At 37.2% G+C, this 19,360-nt stretch overlaps 1 protein-coding gene and 1 pseudogene across 31 annotated transcripts in view; one reads left to right on the forward strand and one right to left on the reverse strand.

Moving 5' to 3' along the window:
• Window positions 1-2,418: 2,418 nt before the first annotated feature.
• Window positions 2,419-19,360, reverse strand: part of PIAS2 (protein inhibitor of activated STAT 2) — a 92,976-nt gene continuing 76,034 nt past the window's right edge. For 11 of the 31 annotated variants that reach the window (XM_072732305.1, XM_072732302.1, XM_072732296.1 and 8 more), the window contains 3 exons: window positions 17,110-17,249; window positions 12,336-12,373; window positions 5,631-9,733 (listed from right to left, as the gene is read on the reverse strand). In XM_072732305.1, the coding sequence (XP_072588406.1) occupies window positions 9,554-9,733; window positions 12,336-12,373; window positions 17,110-17,249 (358 nt within the window). In that variant the 3' untranslated portion in view covers window positions 5,631-9,553. Of the gene's footprint in view, window positions 5,042-5,630; window positions 11,867-12,335; window positions 12,374-12,752; window positions 15,165-17,109; window positions 17,250-19,360 lie in introns of those variants that run through there. The other 20 variants (XM_072732299.1, XM_072732297.1, XM_072732295.1 and 17 more) reach the window with 7 other exon arrangements.
• Window positions 18,281-19,122, forward strand: LOC112918852 (small ribosomal subunit protein eS25 pseudogene; annotated as a pseudogene).

Below are 19,360 nucleotides of genomic sequence, written 5' to 3' on the forward strand. Positions count from 1 at the left end.
TGCTGTATTCTTTATCCCTAACATAACTGGAAGTTTGTACCTCTTAACCCTCTTCACCTATTTGGTCCATACCTGCACCTCCTAATCCCTGGCAACCACCAGCTTGTTATTTCTAAGTCTGTTTCCGCTCTTTGGGTTTTTTTTAGATTCCACATATAAGTGAAATCATATGGCATTTGACTTTCTCTGACTTATTTCATGTAGCATGCCACCCTTCTAGGTCCACCCAGGTGTTACAAATAGCAAGATCTAACGCTGTATGGCTGCACAGTATCCCGTTGTATATACATATCCTAATCCATTCATCTCTCAAGTCTATTCATCCGTAGGAGGTCACTTGGGTTGTTTCCATGTCTTGGCTATTGCAAATAACACTACACACAGAGGGATGCATATATCTTTTCGAATTCATGTTTTCATTTTCTTCAGGTAAATACCCAGAAATGGAGCTGGATCACATGGTCTCGTTTTAATTTTCCGAGGAACCTCCTTACTGTTTTCCATAGTGACTACACCACTTTACATTCCCACAAGCAGCACACAAAAGTTCCCTTTTCTCCACAGCCTTGCTAACACTTCTCTCTATCCCCGTTGATTGTGTACCTCCACCCGCACCTCCTTCCCACATCTGGGAATGAGGCCATTCCACTTGGTTCTCAAAGACCTAAAAGTTAAACCATTAGATGAAACCTTTAAATGCTGCTGCCCAGCTGACACAACTGCAGCCACATCCAACTTTCATCTGCCTCTCACACGGATCCCAACTTCCTCCTCTTGCTCAGTGACCTAGGGGTTACCAATAATCTTGGCCAGCCGCTACTGCACTACCCACATTCACCTCTCCCTTTTGGACTGTATCCCACTATCTAATTAGCATTTAAACATGAGACTCAAAGTTCTCCCATCTTTTTTTTTTTTAATTTTTATTTATTTATGTATTATAGTCACAGAGAGAGAGAGAGAGAGAGAGAGAGAGGCAGAGACACAGGCAGAGGGAGAAGCAGGCTCCATGCACCGGGAGCCCGACGTGGGATTCGATCCCGGGTCTCCAGGATCGCGCCCTGGGCCAAAGGCAGGCGCTAAACCGCTGCGCCACCCAGGGATCCCCAAGTTCTCCCATCTTAAAAAAAAAAATTTCCTCCACCATACACATTTCTATTACTACAGCCTCATCCTTTATCAGGCAGCCACATGGTCTACACAGACACACTTCACTTCTGTACTTTGCAGTCCTCATCCCATGTCGACCTAGGCTTACCCTCATCATTCCATTGAAACTGTTCTTGGTGAAACTACTAGATATGGCCAGGCTGAGAAAACCGAAGGAAGATACAAATGATCATGACTCTTTAAATTCTAGGATGCATTTTCAGTCCTCCCCTCACTTTACTGAGCTACATCTTACAATCAATGCAATTGAAAGCAATGGCCATAGTTTAATTAACAGGTCTTTTTTCTTTAGTTCTTTTTTTTTTAATTTTTATTTATTTATGATAGGCACACAGTGAGAGAGAGAGAGAGAGAGAGAGAGAGAGAGAGAGAGAGGCAGAGACACAGGCAGAGGGAGAAGCAGGCTCCATGCACCGGGAGCCCGATGTGGGATTCGATCCCGGGTCTCCAGGATCGCGCCCTGGGCCAAAGGCAGGCGCTAAACCACTGCGCCACCCAGGGATCCCAGTTCTTTTAATGGATACTTTTTATATTATAGAGGCTTTTAACTCCCCTAACACACTGCTCTTGGAATGCTCTATTGTTTTGGACTCTGTGAGATTACTCATTTTCTTCCTACTACAGGTGTTCCTTTTCTAGCTCTTTTCTCACTCATTGACCTTTAAGGTTGAGCTCTCACATTTTGATGGTTCCAACACTACCCATATGTTGTAGAATAGGCCTGTTTGCTCATCTAACGGCATATGGGCAGGACTTCCAGAGATGTCGGGTTAACTGATTGTTCCCATTTCAAAGTACAGACTCCAAAGACGACTTGGGTCAAGTTGTTAAACACCTTGAGAGACTGAGGTTGGTTAAGTCAGAATCACACCTACAACCATACCGTTTAACTGTGGCATACCTGGCCCAGATGACTGGTCCTGTGTATATAGATTACATGCAGAATTTCCCAGTCATATATACACACAGGAGGCTGGGTCTGCAGGAGGGTCAGACAGACTTTCAGGTTTAACACAATACCTACTTACACATTATTATCCTCAGTGTGTACTGTCCTACAAATTCCCCATTCCCAGTGCTTGCCTCTGTTAAGATTCTGGAATGCACAGAGTTCCTCCCAAATCTCAAGCACGTCACCTCTACCATCAGCCCCAAGCATCTATCTCCTCTTGTGTTCCTCTTGGTGAATGCCTGCTGCTCAGGTATTGAATTATTTCCCCTGTCAGCACAAGTCAAATACACCCACCATTTCTTCATTTACAAATATTTATTGAGCACCTACTATGCACCACACACCTTGTTAGGCTCCGGGATGCACATGAAATGAGATCACACCTGCCCTCATGGAGCTTACAATCTAGTAAGAGAAACAGACAATACACAGCAAGCAACACATAAACACAGGTTATGATAAGTGCCATATAGAAATATAAACAGTGATAAGGATAGTTAGGAAATACCTACTTTTTAGATAGAATGATCATGGATGGCCTTAGGGGGTGGAAAGCTGGATTTGAAGCCTGTCTACCCACTTACAAGCTGCATGACCACAGGCAAGTCACTCACCCTCTCATGATGTTTCCACCTTTGTAAAATGAAGACAATCATACCAAAGTTAACCAATGCTGCTCATTAACTGTTAATGATCATGAGAAACCCTCAGGCCCTTCTCATTGCCATATAAGGCCCTTTGTGATTTCTTACATACTTCACATTCCTTAACCAAAGTCCAGCTATTCTGAACATTTTCAGTTCTCTTGACAACTAATCAACTCCCATGGTCCTATGGAATCAACTGCCTCATCTATGTGCTACCCTAGCACCCTCTATTTTGCCTTTTACCACTGCACTGTCATCTCCCTATCTCACTCATCTTTATTCTACTGAAGTACAACTTCGGTGAAGGTAGGTATTTATCTATTTCATGTTCTGAATGCCTGATATGATGCCTGGCATGTAGCAGGATCTAATATTTGCTGAGACTTCTGTAAGCCAAAAGCAGCAGGAGAGGTGAAAGACATGCAGGAATGAGGGAGTGTGATGGAGAAAGGTCCTGAAGATGACAGGAGACAAGTCAAAAGCCTATGTAGCTGTCCTGGCCTCTGGGCCCACCTCATCCTCGGAGACTGGAATGAAGGAGAATGAAGATGAGCACATGTGGAGAGAAATAATGCTGACAAAGTAGATTTTCTGAGTGCATTAGGAAGCAAAGTCTTCTGCGGAGACAGGTATGGTTTGATGAGTGCATTTGTAATAATGGACAAGAATGGGCAAAAGCAGCATGCGATACCAAATCAAAGGATAGATGGGAAACCCTGAAGGAGGGATCTGGGGATACATTCAAGGCTGTAATAATGGAGCAGTTTAAGATGAACAAGAAGTACAGAGAAAACACAAAGGGTGAAATAGTGACCGGGCATTTTGGTGCGAACAAGTATCAGAGGTAACCAAAAATCTCACAAGCTAGATTGTTGGATGGATTAACCATCAAAATGTTGGAGACCAAGAATCTCTAACTCTACAAAGTTAGAGATGGCAAGAAACACCGAGTCAGGAAGTGAAGTCCTTCAGCAAATCCAAGGACGTGGTCAGGTGACTTGGCAAGAGCAGAAGCAGCAGTACAGCCTGCAAATGGGGCAGACTTTAGTCAGAGGCCTTGGGAGAAATCACTTACAAACTGCAATAGAGGACGGGCAGCTACCCGTCCACTTAAGTTATGTGGAACGTGAACACAGCCCACACTGGTGAGAGGTGCAGAGGGTGCCAGACTTCAGGTGACAAGGCAGTGAAGAGAAAAATCCAGAGAAAAGGTGGAGACACGGCGAGCATGGCTTAGCAAAGAGAGTGGATAGGCACCTGGGAATGACTAGATCTACAGAATGGAGACCGGTGAAAGACAACGAAGGCAGGCTGCACATCTTCAGACTGCAGAGTAACAGACATGGGCTTCAGAAACCTCCTGCTTCCCATCAAACTCCTCACTGCCTCCCCTAAACGACTAATGCCCCTGGTCTCCAAACAGCACTATCATCCCGTTTACCTGGGCTTGAGAAGTGGACTCAGCCCTCACTCCTGTAATCTGTTCATGCCACTGAAGCATGAGTCTTCCTTTGAAACGGCTCCAGGGTCCACTTCTTCCTTATTCCCATGGCCATCACCTAAAATCACTTTTTACAATCTATGTCTAGATGCCGAAATAGCCTACCCGGTTAAGGCCATTTCCGTTTACTCAGAGAGCTTTTGAGATAAGGTCTGTTTCAGACTCCCAAGTCCACGGAAAAACTTACCTACAATCTGTTCCTTCATCTTTAAAATGAGGATCATACCACTCTCCTTTAAAGGCTATTGTAAGGAATGAAACATTTTGGTAAGATTCTTAGCATAATGTCCTGTTGGTAGGTAAGAACTCTTGGTTTTTGAAAAGCTGATCAGGAGTCCTTGAAAGCCTGGGACCATATCTTTTATTCTACTCTATCCTACACACATTGATAAGACATACTGAATATTCTAATAGTTTTAATAAATATTACTTAAAAGAGATAAGCTTTGAGAACACAGAGTGAAGAAGCTTTAAAAGCCATTCTGAAATAAAAAGCAGTCTAGGAAATTATGTGGTATGCCAATCAAGAAAATAATACAACTTGAACATCTGAGATAGCAACCTCATTTTCAGTTTTTTGTTTTTTTGCCACAGGGCTGCCCTTTGAACACCAAGATGCCACTGGAAACACAAAAGAATACAATGTGAAAAAAGCAAAGCTTGGCACTGCTTTTGCTGGTCAGCCTTACCACTTTTCCAGTTTGGGTTGGACTGCCTTTGGCTCAGGAGATCCTACTTGCTTTGGGGAGCTCAGAAAGCCCAAAATGGAGCCTACAGAAAGAGGAAAAAAGAAAGCTGGCTACTAAGGGCTGGCCCTAGGTACAAATGGTTTTTAAAAAAAAAAGTGTCAAGATTTTCTAACTAAAAATGGAAAATATAATCTGACAATAGGCTATTTCACAGGGCAAGTAAAACTATGTGAAAAATTATTTGGATATCCTTAGGCAGGTATTATCTGGAATATGTCAGATGTTGTTGAAACTCAGCCCAGGAAAATCTTTGCCAATTATTTCCAAATCAGCCCAGCTCACTGGGGTTAGAAGGGGAGAGGGACTTAGTGCAGATGCCAGCAATGAGATGACTGTGCATATTCTTGGAGAATATGGTTAAAGACTTCTTCTCATATCATACAGCTGGAGTACACATCAGTTAAATCATTTGGAAAAGTGATATGAATCAAGATCTACAAAAGTGTTTGTATCCTTGACCCAGAAATTCCACCTCTAGTAATTCGTCCTTAAGAAATATTTTATACACAAAAACATTGACTGTAACTTTACGAGATGCAATCTAAAATGTCCAATGGGGAAAGGTGATACGAATCATGACACATCCATACGATGGAATATAATGCAATTAATAAAAGTTGACAGTTTTTAATATGACATGTAGACCGAGAAAAAAAAAGACACAAATTATACTAAGAATGAATAAAACTATGTAAAAACACGCGCAAGTAGCAGAGACTGGCAAGAAATATGCAAAAATATCAAAGTGCTTATTATTTTGGTTATTTTTCTTTATACTTTTCTGTATTGTCTAAGTTTTTCCACAATGAGTATATATTACTGACATAAACAGAAAAAACAAAAAGATTATTGAATCAGGCAAGCATTAAGGAAGAATGGGCACTTTTATATAGCTTTATTTGTTTCTGCTAGGAATTGGGAGCGTGGCCCCTAGTAACATAAAAACGGGGCTTACAAACCAATCGTTCATTTGACAAGAGCATCAGACTCTTAAAAAAGCAGAGAAATTCTTAAATTGTTTCCCACAAGTTTCACCATATGTAGAACTGCAGCAGAAAAAAATGGTGAATCTGTCTGAATCATCAATCATTGATCTTAATGACAAGCTCCCACAGCACATGGATCCAGGGCCACAAAACACTTCATATTCAAGTTTAAATGGCACACTGCTCTGCATTTTTCAAAATGAATAAAATTAGCAAAGCAAGCATTTACTTTAAAAATGGGGGAGGGGGAGAAAACAGTTAAGTGCTTTTGTACCAACTGGGAACTAGAAAGAAATGAAAAGCTTATCTGAGAATTAAACTAATGCTTTGTAAAAGTCAAGTTTATTTAAAAAGACAAAACGTAACTAATGAATACTTTATTAGCAGAAGAAAACCAAACTTGGTTACTAACTGACTAGTGTCCAGGACTGGTCTGAAGGCAGAATGCCTGAAAGGTATCGAGAAGTCAGAAGAGTCTCTGTTGAATACCACTTCACCTAAAATCCAACATTTTAATCTTTTCTTCAAACTCTCTTTAAGAGTCCACCAGAGGGAAATCTGTTCTATGTCGAGTTATGGCTCAACTTACTTATACTTACAACCTTCCCCTAATCACAGTATTTCCATCCTAGCTTTCCCGAAGCACATTATAAGATAAATTCCACATAACCTAAATTTAATTCTATTATTTCATTCGGCCTTATAATTATCCTATGACAGATGCCAAGTATTTTACTTTCTGGGCAGAAATGGAAATTACAAAATCCTACAGTGGCCCATCTAAGGGTCAGAAAGTTAGTGAACATAAGCAGAGTTTAGCTGTGAAGCTATATTCAGCACCAATTACAGTGTCAGGAATCACCAAATTAAGGAAAAGCCCTTAACATTTCTCCGTGAATAAAGATCAAAACCACAGGCTGCCTCCTCAGTGTCTTTAAGAGTAGACTAGCAGCTGAGGTCAGCATTCCTTTCCTTAAACAAGACACTCCACAGAATCACTAGTTGGCTGACGTCTAAATAACAGCTAAGACAACCTCCTCTGAAATTGCATTACACTTGGTTAAGCAGAAATCTGGGCAAGCAAAATAAACTAAGTCAGGGTCTCAGTAACAGTATTTGGTGACCATGCAAAAAATATATATATATAATGACTTAATGATCATGTTGTTGTAAGGCAAAAGCATAAAGAGAAGTACTCACCTTCAAAGATACATACACAAAAGATCCAATTTTAAGATTACAAACTTAAAAGTGTATTTTTAAAAATGTTAGTTGCCTGTATAAATTAAAATTTTATATAATTTCAGTGTAAAGCACCAAAAATGAACACTAAAACTGTTCACATAAAGTAGTAAAAAAGAAAACAAAGCACAACTATAAAAGTACAGAGGTATCGGTTACAAGAACCAAGTAAATAAACTAATTTCTATGAATATATTTTCATTTAACCTTATAAAACTTTGTTGATTACGTGGGGGAGGGGGAGTCTGAGTATCTAAAAGGTAACAAAATGATAACAAATATACATCATTTATTTATTAACAAATGATACCACACAAGTCAGGATTATGTCTTCTATCTGATTACAGAGTTAGCAGAAATTGCATCTGTATTTAGAGCAGCAACATAAAATTTTACTAGGAAGAAATTCTCTATTTGAACCAAAGGCCTGTAACACGGATTGGCAATCTAATGGCTAAGAAGGTAAAACTGGTAATGATGGTGCAACTACTGCAAGAAGATTCAGGTTTGTTTCCATGTTTTTAATAGTAAGCAGCTCTCCAAAAGGAATAATACATTAAGTAAAGCAATGACGTAGCCAAAGGAGGGATGCCATAGAAAATCACATGAAATTAAATCAGTACAAAAGGAGTATAGCGTCCATGAAAACTTGAGGTGTTTAAAAACAAAAACAAAACCACCCAGGCAGTGACAAGTCAGCTTCCTGGGGTTACACCAACCCAGATATAATGTAACAGTATCCCTATTCTAACTGAAATTGGTACTCTTTATCTGGGCACTTCAGTCTGAGAAATCAGGTTAGTCATTTTTAAAAAGGGTTTTATTTTTAAAATAGATACAGTTAGGGAGAGAAAGGCAAACATTAGAAAAGTATTAATTCCTTGAGAACTCAAAAAATTTAGAGAGCCAAATGAAACAAAGGGAAATACAAAATGTGGATTGAAATGTTTCTCCGAGGGTAAAACTCGGTCTCCTGAGGGATTTAAAATCAAGCACACTGAGTGAGCTTCAAGGTGAGCTGTGGGCCCATCCTCCCCAACCCTTCCTTACTTTAAATTCAAACATCTCTAACTCTGCTTGTCCTTTGTGGTATCCAAAGATTTCCTTGTAAAAACAAAACAAAACAAAAAAAGGAACAGGAAATCCGATGCAGTCCCCATGCCTTGCAGTGGTTTGTGTCTTCTAATTAAGTTTGAAAATCATCAGAGACTGCACTGGTGAGAAATGTGACCAGAGTTCTAAATCCTGTTTACTTTGTTAGTGTTACTAAAATGTGAGAAGTTGCAACAAAGATTTGTATATTATTCTATAAAATAAATGAGCAAAAGAAGTTCCTAGGAAGAGATTAAAACTTTCTTATTCCCACCTCCCCCAAACCTGTTTTTCCACTGCCTCAAAGCTCTCAATGTTTCTGGCCAGTGTGCACAAAATTCTAATGAACATTCTAGCCACATGTCACTCCAAAAACATTTCATTCAACATTCAATGGCCGCACAGAATTTCTTTTTCAAAAAGGCAAGCCTAATTTTGTAGAAATCTCTAGAATGAGAATGTACAATTACCAAAAATAACACATATTATGTCGGCAGAATCTGCAGTGTTCTTCAGCACAATCACTGACAAAGAGCAGCCGAATCCCAGAACTTCCCTCTGCAAGTGCTAGCAAACAACATCAAAGTGTAAATGACAACCAGGGAAAAATGAGTAACAAACACAAAGGCCATTTTTCTTTGATGGAATTAGGAAGAACAGAGGAACTGCAGGAAGAAAAATGGAGCCCAAGCTCAGGCCGCTTAGCAAGACTTCATTACTTTGATGAAACAGAACAAATCTCCGTGGAAAGGACTCATTCAGCAAACATGACTTCCTTCCATGTATTTTTCCTTCACATCAGGTTAAACAAAAGTTGCTGTCATTTTAGAATCATTGATTACATCTTTAGCTAGAAAAAAGTTTACTTGAATATTTACATAATTTTATTGCTGTTTATTACAACAAAAAAAATTTTAACTGATGTGTGTGTAGAATCCATTCAGTAACATATGAAATTGAAATCCATCTCTGGAGAAGATACAGTTATGGCCAAATGTATCTGATGCTCAGAGTACAGCATGAGTAAGAAAAATCCTTGCATGTCATTTGGTTCTTGCTGCAGTCATCTGTGTTCGTCTCTCAGAAAGCAAAAGAATCCATTTGACATCAATAAATATCAAAGTAATTGTTACCAAAAAAAATAGCTTCCACGGACCAGAGATCCAAGAAAGAAGTTTTGATGAATGATTCCTAGAATCGAGTGAAGTCCTCCTTTAGTCCAATGAGATGATGTCAGGAATGTTACTTCCACTGCTGGTTATGACCCCTGTCTCACTCCTGCTGCTGGATGAACTAACATGAGTACTGCTTTCATGGGGGCTGGTGGTGGTGACAGACGTACTGCTTGCTGTTAAGGGTGAGGTGAGACTATCCAAAAACATAGGAGGACAGTACTGCTTGAAACAAACAATGATGCCGATGAGGAAGAGGCTACATTGATTTTAAATAAAGAGACTAGAAATTGTTAGATATGCACAAGTGACAGCCACATATTTAAATCCCAGTGGGACTTAGAAATTTCTCAAAACTTCCCATCTTTGGATGGAAGGTGGCATGAATTTAGCTATTTTACTGTATTTAGTGAGTGCAACATCGTTTTCATTTTCTCAAATCTTGTAGAATTTTCGGTGACCAAATATATTAGTACAAGTACCAAAATGTCCATAAACCAAATTATTTAATAGTTAAGTATTGATCCCACAATTATGACTCATATACTTAACTTCCAAAAGAATATGCTCACTAAAAGTGTTTACACCAGGTTTAAATCACATCATAAAGGCTAGCAAATACTTCTAATGGTATTAAGCAAAAATGTCAATGCAAAATTCAGTAATTCTTTCAAAATTTAGTATCAATCAGACCCTTTAGGAATAATGTTAAGACAGATCATCTTCATAGTGCCAACTGAATCCTTTGGACATACACAAAATGACACGTAATCGGGAGGATGGCATTTGTTCTAAAATAGAGACTACAGGGTAGAACTATCGTATCCCACATAATCACAAAATTTTGGAATAAATCTTAAAGGAGATCTAATCTAATCTAAGCTAATCTTCCTTGTGAGACTTGATACCCACCCTCCAAGAATTCGTTTTTCTAGTTTCCTTACCATCTTGATGGCTGACTCCCAAATTCAAACCTGAGTTTAATACTCTTACATTGTCCAAGAGAAGTAGAGAGACAGGAGCTAACAGCTTTATTTTATGTCACTATAGAGTGTTTTATGTGAAAACAGCAGCACTGGCTTTAGTAAAATAAATGAGGTCCAATATGTACAAGTCCTAAAAGTCTGTCTTTAGATTAACTGTATGAAAGAAGATCAGTAACAATATCCTATCAATATCATCAATTCTACAAATTTCTCAACCTATTATTACAGATACTAAGTTACCAAACAGGAACTGAAAACTAAAGCTGTTTTGACTACACCATCTTCCAAAAGATCTTAAAACACCAACAAACAGCCCCAGGCTTACTCTGCCAGTCAGCAGAAGGGCAACAAGTAAAATTCAAGTTGTCTTTTTTTAAAAAAGTAGTGTTTAGGATGGATAAGGGTCTTGGTTTATCAATAAAATGAATGCCATGCACAAAGACATCAAAGGGATACTGGCTAAAGGGGGCAGGGGACAGGGAATCATTCTTAAAGAGCTTCTAGAAGCTCTAAAAAGAGCACAACTGTCAGGTATTAAACTTCTTTAAAATCAAATCCATTCCAATTTTCCACCAATATTAGGGAAAGAATCTGGAAAAAAGCCCAGAAACTTCTAACAAAGAGGTGCTCTCTCATTTATAAGATGAATGCAAGACACCATAGTCCCGCTATCAATAGGCCCTGTGAATTCTCGTAATACTCGGGCTGCAGCCATTTTTCCTCTATCTCTATCCTCCATGGGTAACCGGCACATATCTGCACAGAGATGACAGGGTTCACGGGCATCATGGATGTAAAGGAGAACAATCTAAAGATTTGAAGGGCAACTGAAGGCGCAACCTCATCCCTCTACTGGCCTACCAAGTCAGTCAGCTGGACACTAAGCATGCCGAACAGCACTATGAAATCAAAACCCTCTGGGCTCCAAAATCACTGTTAAAGGAAGATTCTCATAAAAATCAGTAACATTTTAAGCCTGAAGAATCAATTTCCTAGAAAAACATGTACTTCTGGTTATACAATCTATTGATGTAATAACAAAGTCACTCAAGGTGAGAACAACTCCTCATTCTACACATTACCCTGGGCCCAAATCTCCAGTGCTATTTCAGGGCTCAGACACAGAGAACTGACACGGGGGACTGCCACAAGCCTTAGCAACCTCTGTGGCCTAGGAAGCAGTGGGGTGTGGGTCTTCCTCCGGCCCTCCCTACCCTCAGCAATTCTCTCAAAGTCTCTCTGTGTCCCCTTCCCCTTCCGCTTCTCCCACGCCCTTCCCTCCTCTGCTCTGCCTCTGCTATCCACCTGTCAGTCCAGGTTTACTGCAGGTCTTCATGTCGGGACTCGGAGATACTCGAGTTTCTTATCGCTGGCAGAGAAAAAAGGAATGACGGGTATACAGCAACTTTAAATTGGGGCATCCCTAAAGTCTAAATCTGACTGCCTCTAAACAACAGGAAGAAGTGAGCTAATGATTCAAGTCTGTTGAATCGGCTTCCGCTCTTTCTGACATATAGAACAAGTGTTTCACAAATAATCTCTGTGAAGTTTTAACTTCCAGTCATCACTGCTTCCCTTCATTTTAATCACTCAAGTGCTTGTAAGAAATGAACTAAATAAAATACAATTAAAAATTCAGGTATCAAGTCAAAATACCACAAATTTTAAAACAGCAACTTTATTCCTCCAAATAAAATTGTGAAATATTTATAGTCATTCCTTTCCATTAAGTTAAGTAACTGAAAGTTGACTGTCCTGATTTTATGCAACTGGTCATTTTTAGTTAGTATGACATAACAATCAAATACAAATTAGTTGCTTAAATTCAGGATACATACCTGGGGATCAACTGGAATAAGGGAAAGAAAATCCAAACCTAAAACAAAAATGCTTTGTTAATAGTTGTCTCATATTTTGGAGACAAGAATTATTTCCCAAAATCATTTTGTATTTCATGAGTCATAAAACATTTGGGTAAGTGCTTACCATTCTGCCAAACAGAAGTTTGATATTACAATCAGTGATATTTAAAGCTCATAAAACTCCAAAATGCACATATTCCCCTCACAAAACAACTGGAAAAACTGCCTCCCAGAGACTTAAAAGGGACCAGTCCAAAAATTTCCAGAGAAGTAAGACTAGTCAAAGCAAACTTTTCCCCTTCATCACTTAACAGAATGAGAAACAATAAAAACAGTAAGAAAATGATCTGGATTCGGATCATTAAAAAAAAAAAAAAAAACATACTTAGGCACTTAAGATACTTCACATTTATTTTTTAGAAATACACCACAATGAACTTCATCTAAAATAGCACTTCTTAAACAGATGTCTGTTTCATGGATTGCTCTCTGTCAGCCTGTCCCCACATGAGGAGTAGTACACAGTTCAACACTCTGCACAAAGCAAGCACTTGGTTAACTGCTGCTCACTTACAAGTCAAATCTAAGTAGGGCTTAGTGGGTTATAAGCTAACATTTTCTAAACCAAAGATCTGGGATTCTCCAATTATGCTTTTAGAAACAGGAGTGTGGAAAAGTCTGCCCAGTAATACCATTTGGAAGTATTAAAATTATAACAATAAATAATAAAAACATTTCAAGTCTGAAAAGTCTAGCAATAAACTTCAAGATCAGTTTCACCTGAAACTCTCTAAATTTCAAATCATTAAAAAAATTATAGGTATAGGTCAGTGAGACAGGCCAATTTCTGTTCAAGTCTATGAACTTATATACGCTGGCTTCAACGTCACCTCAAATGTAACAATCATACAGAATAAAAGTCTGATATTAGACTGTTACTCAAAATATAGAGTATTCGTGGAAATGATATTTAAAATATTTAATAACCAGTATGAATAATTTATACCTCTTTTAAAGTATATTTATTCCCTTATAATCACTAAGGATATGATAAAAAGGCTTATCAAGTGATACAAGCTATAGCACCAATCATTTAAAAGAAATAATTTAATTTCTAAAGCATTTTTAAAAACTGTTGTTGTTGATACAGTTTTTCACTCCGTATGCCTATCACTAGCTGTAGGATACAAGGGAGTCTAGGCAACACTGGACAAAGGGGATCATGATTAACTTTTCCAATGACTTCCCCATAATCAGTAGATGATATATCTCAAAATAAGCTGAGAGTTTCTCTTCACATCAACGATATTGGTCAGTAAATCCTCTACTTCTGCTGAACAGTAATTCAAAATGTCTAGCCCTTATAATATCTTTAAAATTTTATATATTCAACATTTCTGTTATTGACTAAGTCACAAATATAGTTTATTGGCATTATCCTTTAACTGACTTAATTTTATTAATTTGGTTTTGCTTTGCTTCAATGGTGTTAACATTTTTAATAATAGCTTCAGCTTTTTATAGCCTACTTAATTTTATATGTTCAATCATTTTTAATGTTTGTTGAATCACTCAGTCCATTTGAATAACTTAAACCTCTTTTATAAAGCTAAAATATCTCTTGCATTGCATACTGAAGCCAAATCACTCAAAAATGCTCATTTTCTAAATGTTTAACTATTCCCACTTCTTAACTACAATTTAAATAAATATACAGTCTTGATATAATTTCTAAACTGTGCAGCTCCAGCACTGGAGGCTGCCCATCAAGGTGCAAAGATTCTTCACATTTTCATTATTTCAATTCCCAGCTCTTCAGATGTACTATAATTCTCTTTGATGATCATCTCATGTGCCAGTCAATTTATACTGATGAAAGATTTAAGACATTTACTTGATCTGTATCTTTTGACACCTTATCCAAGGATAACTGAATATGATGATCCATAAAATGCCATGGCAAAACACCTAGAAATGTTTCTTGGTTTGGCTGAAACTCCTGACTATGCCCCTAGCATTATTATATATACCCTCCATACAAAATCCAATGTTTTAATGTAAATATTTCTCACTGAAACCATTTTTCCTCTAACAGTAACACTGAAATTCAATAGATTTCAGAAGTTATTCCTTCTGACAAAAAACTTTAAACTACTATCAAAGTCTTGCATCTTACATTTTAAGCATACTATTAAAGCTCTGATATGAAATAGATGGAGTTTCACGAATACAGATTAAAATGTTACTGCCTTGTTTTGTAGTTTAGTAGAATGCTGTTTTATTTCACCTTAAGTTCCATTGCAGCATGTTGTACTGATATATTTTTATGCCCACCTAAGTATTTCATGATTGAAAATGCTCAATTATTTTTAACTAAAAAGCAGGCAGTGTTAAAATTCTGATGGTACATTCTAAATGTTTTATTAACACTGATGATAAAATTGTAGTTTTTAGGTTTTAACTGCTTCTTTATGTGAAATCTACTCTACATATCTTATTAGTAACACCACATTTTCCTTGAGCCATGAACTTTAACAAAACATGATTGCTACAGGATTGCTACATGGTTAAATATGTAAATGTTTAGCACTTCCCAATTTTAATGATACAACTTTTGAGCTCCATTCGCACCTGACAATATGGCACTAGCAATAATAAGGCAGTCATATTTTTTCTTGAAATAATCAAGCTGTTTTCCATTCCATAAATACAAATTATTTGTTTTATTTTGTATTCATTGTTGCACAGTATCAGGAGATGTTCCAAGCTGCGGTTCATTATTAATATCATTTCTTCTTTGTTCTCCTGCAGATTCAGAAGATTCACGTTTATGATGTTTAAAAGGAATGTTAAGAAATGTATTAAAACTTTGTCATCTCTCCATTCTTGATGTTCTATTTAATATTTTATTATAAATTATTAAATTTATAAATATCAACTCTGCACATTAGGACTGATTACATAAAAATTATGCACAAAAATAAAACCAAAATAATTACTAACTACAAAAGAGCACATTAACAATAAAACCAAAGTAAAAGCTAAACTATTTAGATGTAGTAATTGCTACATAATTCATACATGATGATAAACTGGTAATTCTTATAAAGTACAATTGATCCTATTCTGTTCCAATTTATCAACTGGTAAGAAAGCATTTCAACACTTCAATAACCAGTAACCCCACAATGGTTTATACTGGCCAAATATCAACCTTGCATATTAACTTTAGTTTCTTAATACCAGCTTGAAATGTATTTTACAAAATACACGGTTAACATAATTTATTGCTTCTTAAATCTGCACATTTTATAGTCTCACTTTATGCAAATTTTGAAATAATGTAAATTCTCCAACAAAATTAAAAATTCATCCAGACTCACAGAATGTGAAAACTAACAGAGCAAGTGATTTGTAAATTGTGGCTGTTCTATTCTTAATGGCCAGGGTCACTTTAGTAAGGTTTTTTTAGCATTAATTTGTATTTCAAGAGCTTTAGGAAAACAAATCCTTCCAGAATGCTTGTTTATAACACATACTAAGATGACACGTGAACACTTTTCAACCTCATTTAAAACTAGCCGAAGTTAAAGGAAAACATGGCAGTTAGGAATCAAGTACCTCTGAGTTCCGTCAGTCTTATGGACCACGAAAACATCTCTTTACCTTAGCATCAAGTTTTGTACACAACAAATATTTTTAATTGGTGCCGGCTGGGCTTAACAATGTTTTAAAATACCAATTCCCCAAGTACACATGAAGTAAACATAGTTAAGTAGGCTTCCTGAAACTTTGTGATAGTATTAGTGGTTTATTCTCCTTGATTAAATTTTATTCAAATAATCTGAATAAATTTCAAGTGGCAAGATTACATTAGGCCAGGTAACACAACTACCAATTGTTTCAACAACACAAATTTTGCCCAACAGAATACATACCATGTTTAAAATAAAAACCTCATTAAGAGGATAAGAAAAATAAATTGTGGGTCAAAATTAACTTCACAAATCTAGGAAAGAAAATTAGTAACAGGAGGAGGGTACTATATTCCACAAAAAGGGCCCCTCAGAAAGAAAGGAAGTCATGAATACAAGAGGCACTGGTTTCAGCTTGCTCAAATTTGATTGACAAAAAAATATCTGCAAAAACAATGGCTATGGAGGGAAGAAACGTGGGGGGGGGGGGGGAATGGGGGGGGAGGTTCCAAATTTTATTATATGGCCTTGGTTCTAAAGTAATTCAAACAGCATTGAATTTTTCAAATGTTAATATACACATAAAAGATATCACTAAATATTAAGCAGTGCTCTAAGGAAACAGCTGGTAGATTCTATTTTTACAGAGGGAAAAAACCCCACAGGGGTTTTGTTATGGGTCATGTTAACCCCATGGTATAACAATATGTTCTGAACCTGTGAGAGGCTACCAAGATCATGAGAAAATACTCTCCAGAACCTGTGAAGCTTCTGTGATAAAGAAAATGTCACTGAGTACAAATTCTTTATGAGGGAGAGGAAAGTCTCCAAAATTTTCCTACTATCCTATTATATTTCCTATTATCAGGAATCTATAGATTGCTCTGTAGTTAAAATGATAGGAATTGAATGTGATATATTAAAATAGATACTACCTTTGAATGAAGCCTTCAAATTTCCTTAGTATTTGCTTAAATTTTAACACTACATTGCTCCACAGATTATGAGTATATATAAATAAAACTTGGTACAAAATACAATAACTCTTCACATACCTGGCAAATCTGATGACATGCTTGATATTGGCGTGTGGTGGAATGGTACTGAGTAGTCTGTTAATGAAGGCGGAATAGCAGCAGGATCAACCGAAGTCACACTGGGCACCCTTACAGAAGATGGCTGATACATGAGAACCCTGTTTTAAATAGCATGGGAAATTACAAACAATCTGGCTGTTAGTTCACAGGAGAGAAGGGCTGTACCACTGGGCATTCTCAGCTGTAAGCGCACTAAGTTTCAACACAGCTACATGGTGGCTACTCACTATACAGTCCTCCACTCTACTCTCCTCTTTCTTAACAGACTTCATTTTAACATGAACGTATGCTGGCTCTCAACAGCAGCTGTGACATAAGAGCAAGCTGGCATTAAACATAATGTACAGTGCTGGAGCAATACAGAAAACTTTCAACCACAAATAGAAATGTACTTTACATATGCTTTTATTAATGCATGTGTAACACAGATGTGGATATTAGTAATTTTATCTATAAAGAAATTTAGAAATAAAAATGGACTACTAAGATTTTATTTAAATCATGGCACCTTTATAAGTCAATCTACTTACTATAGCTCAACCAGAAGCTCTTCTAACTCAAACTGTGTTAATTACCAGCAATCTTATCTGAGAATCACCTGAGCAAAGATAAAGATAGCCAATCCTAAAGCCAGCCAACCTGATGATAATAGGCAGCAATCCAAAATTAGAATAAGATGATTTCTCAAGATTTAAAATAAAATGTCCAGAAGTAAAAATGTTATGTTACTATGATACCATCTACTTTAAAAGGGTAGACTTTGAAACTAACTAATCATACTATTAAGAATGCAAATTAAACACCCTTGAGAAATACATAATTGGCTTTTTATATATATGCATATAAAAATACATATATATATATTTATAGCTTTAAAATTTCAAGCAGTATAATTAATCTTTTTTTTTTCAAATGTCAAGAATAAAGAGAGAGGACTTTGCATTCTACCTATGTAACTTTCATTTTCTCTTATACACCCAGGGTCAACAATCAGAACCTAACAAGAAAAACATCTTGAACGTACACAAGAAAATAAGAAATATTAGGGATCCTATAGCTGGTGGTGGTCATCTTTTGTGTCCATCATCTTAGTGAGGTTGCAGCGGTAGCAGCTGCTCTGAGCTTCATGATGCCATCCAAGGACAAGAAGAAAAAAAAAAAAACAGATGCAGTAAACTCAGCCAAGAAAGATAAAGATTCAGTGAACAAATTTGGGGACAGACCAAAAAGAAATAGTCCAAAGCCAGGGTTTGAGACCTAAGATCAATAACCTGCTCTTATTTATATGTCAAACTCTGTGAGGAATTTCCCATTTATAAGCTAGTTAGTTAACCCCAGCTGTTGTATCTGAGAAACTGAAGATTCATAATTCCCTGGCCAGGGCAGCCCCCTTCAGGAATTCCTGAGTAAAGGACTCCTTGAACTGTTTTCAAAACACAGCATTCAAGTGACGTGCACCAGAAATACCAATGGTGGAGATGCCCCTGCTGCTAGTAAAGATGCATAAGCAAGTCCCACCAACTGTACATTTTGAAAAATAAAATTTATTAAGTTAAAAAAAGGAGAAGGGACAAGGACACAGGGACATTAATGTTAGCATCCCAAAGCACTGCCAATGAACTACTGTTAAGCTTAATGAGAGAGGCACAGAATTATGCAGTTGAAAGGAATTACTACAAAAAATAAAACCAACAGAAACTTAGCACCATAATCACAAAGCTAGAATGAGAGGACAACTAGGACCTCTAGATGGGCCTTTCCTTTGGTCGAAATACTTCCCATTACTGCTCCAATTTATTACACACTAGTGATAAGAATTGATAACAAAGTTGCATGATACTTTTCAACTCTAAACAACTGAAAGAACTATTTCATGACCTCAATTTAAATCTCCAACCATTGAAATATCACAACCTATTAAGACACTAGAGTCATTTAAAACTAGTTTGCATGATGACATGAGGATCTTGTCTATCTCTTATTCTATACTATTTGTCAAAAATATGGACAGCGTCGGAAATGTGAAAAATGAAGTCATCTTGAGAGGCATATATAGCTGTGCTGGCAACTGTGTTGTTTATTCTCAGAATAGTGAATAAACAACATAGGTCAAAGTTCAAAAGTCTTAAAAATGGATCCACAGGAGACAATATGCTTGAGACAGCAGAAGCCTAGTATTTCAAACGCGTTTCCCAGAGGATTGAAGGTT

This window comes from Vulpes vulpes, chromosome 13, assembly GCF_048418805.1.
Source record: "Vulpes vulpes isolate BD-2025 chromosome 13, VulVul3, whole genome shotgun sequence".
Lineage (NCBI taxonomy): Eukaryota > Metazoa > Chordata > Mammalia > Carnivora > Canidae > Vulpes > Vulpes vulpes.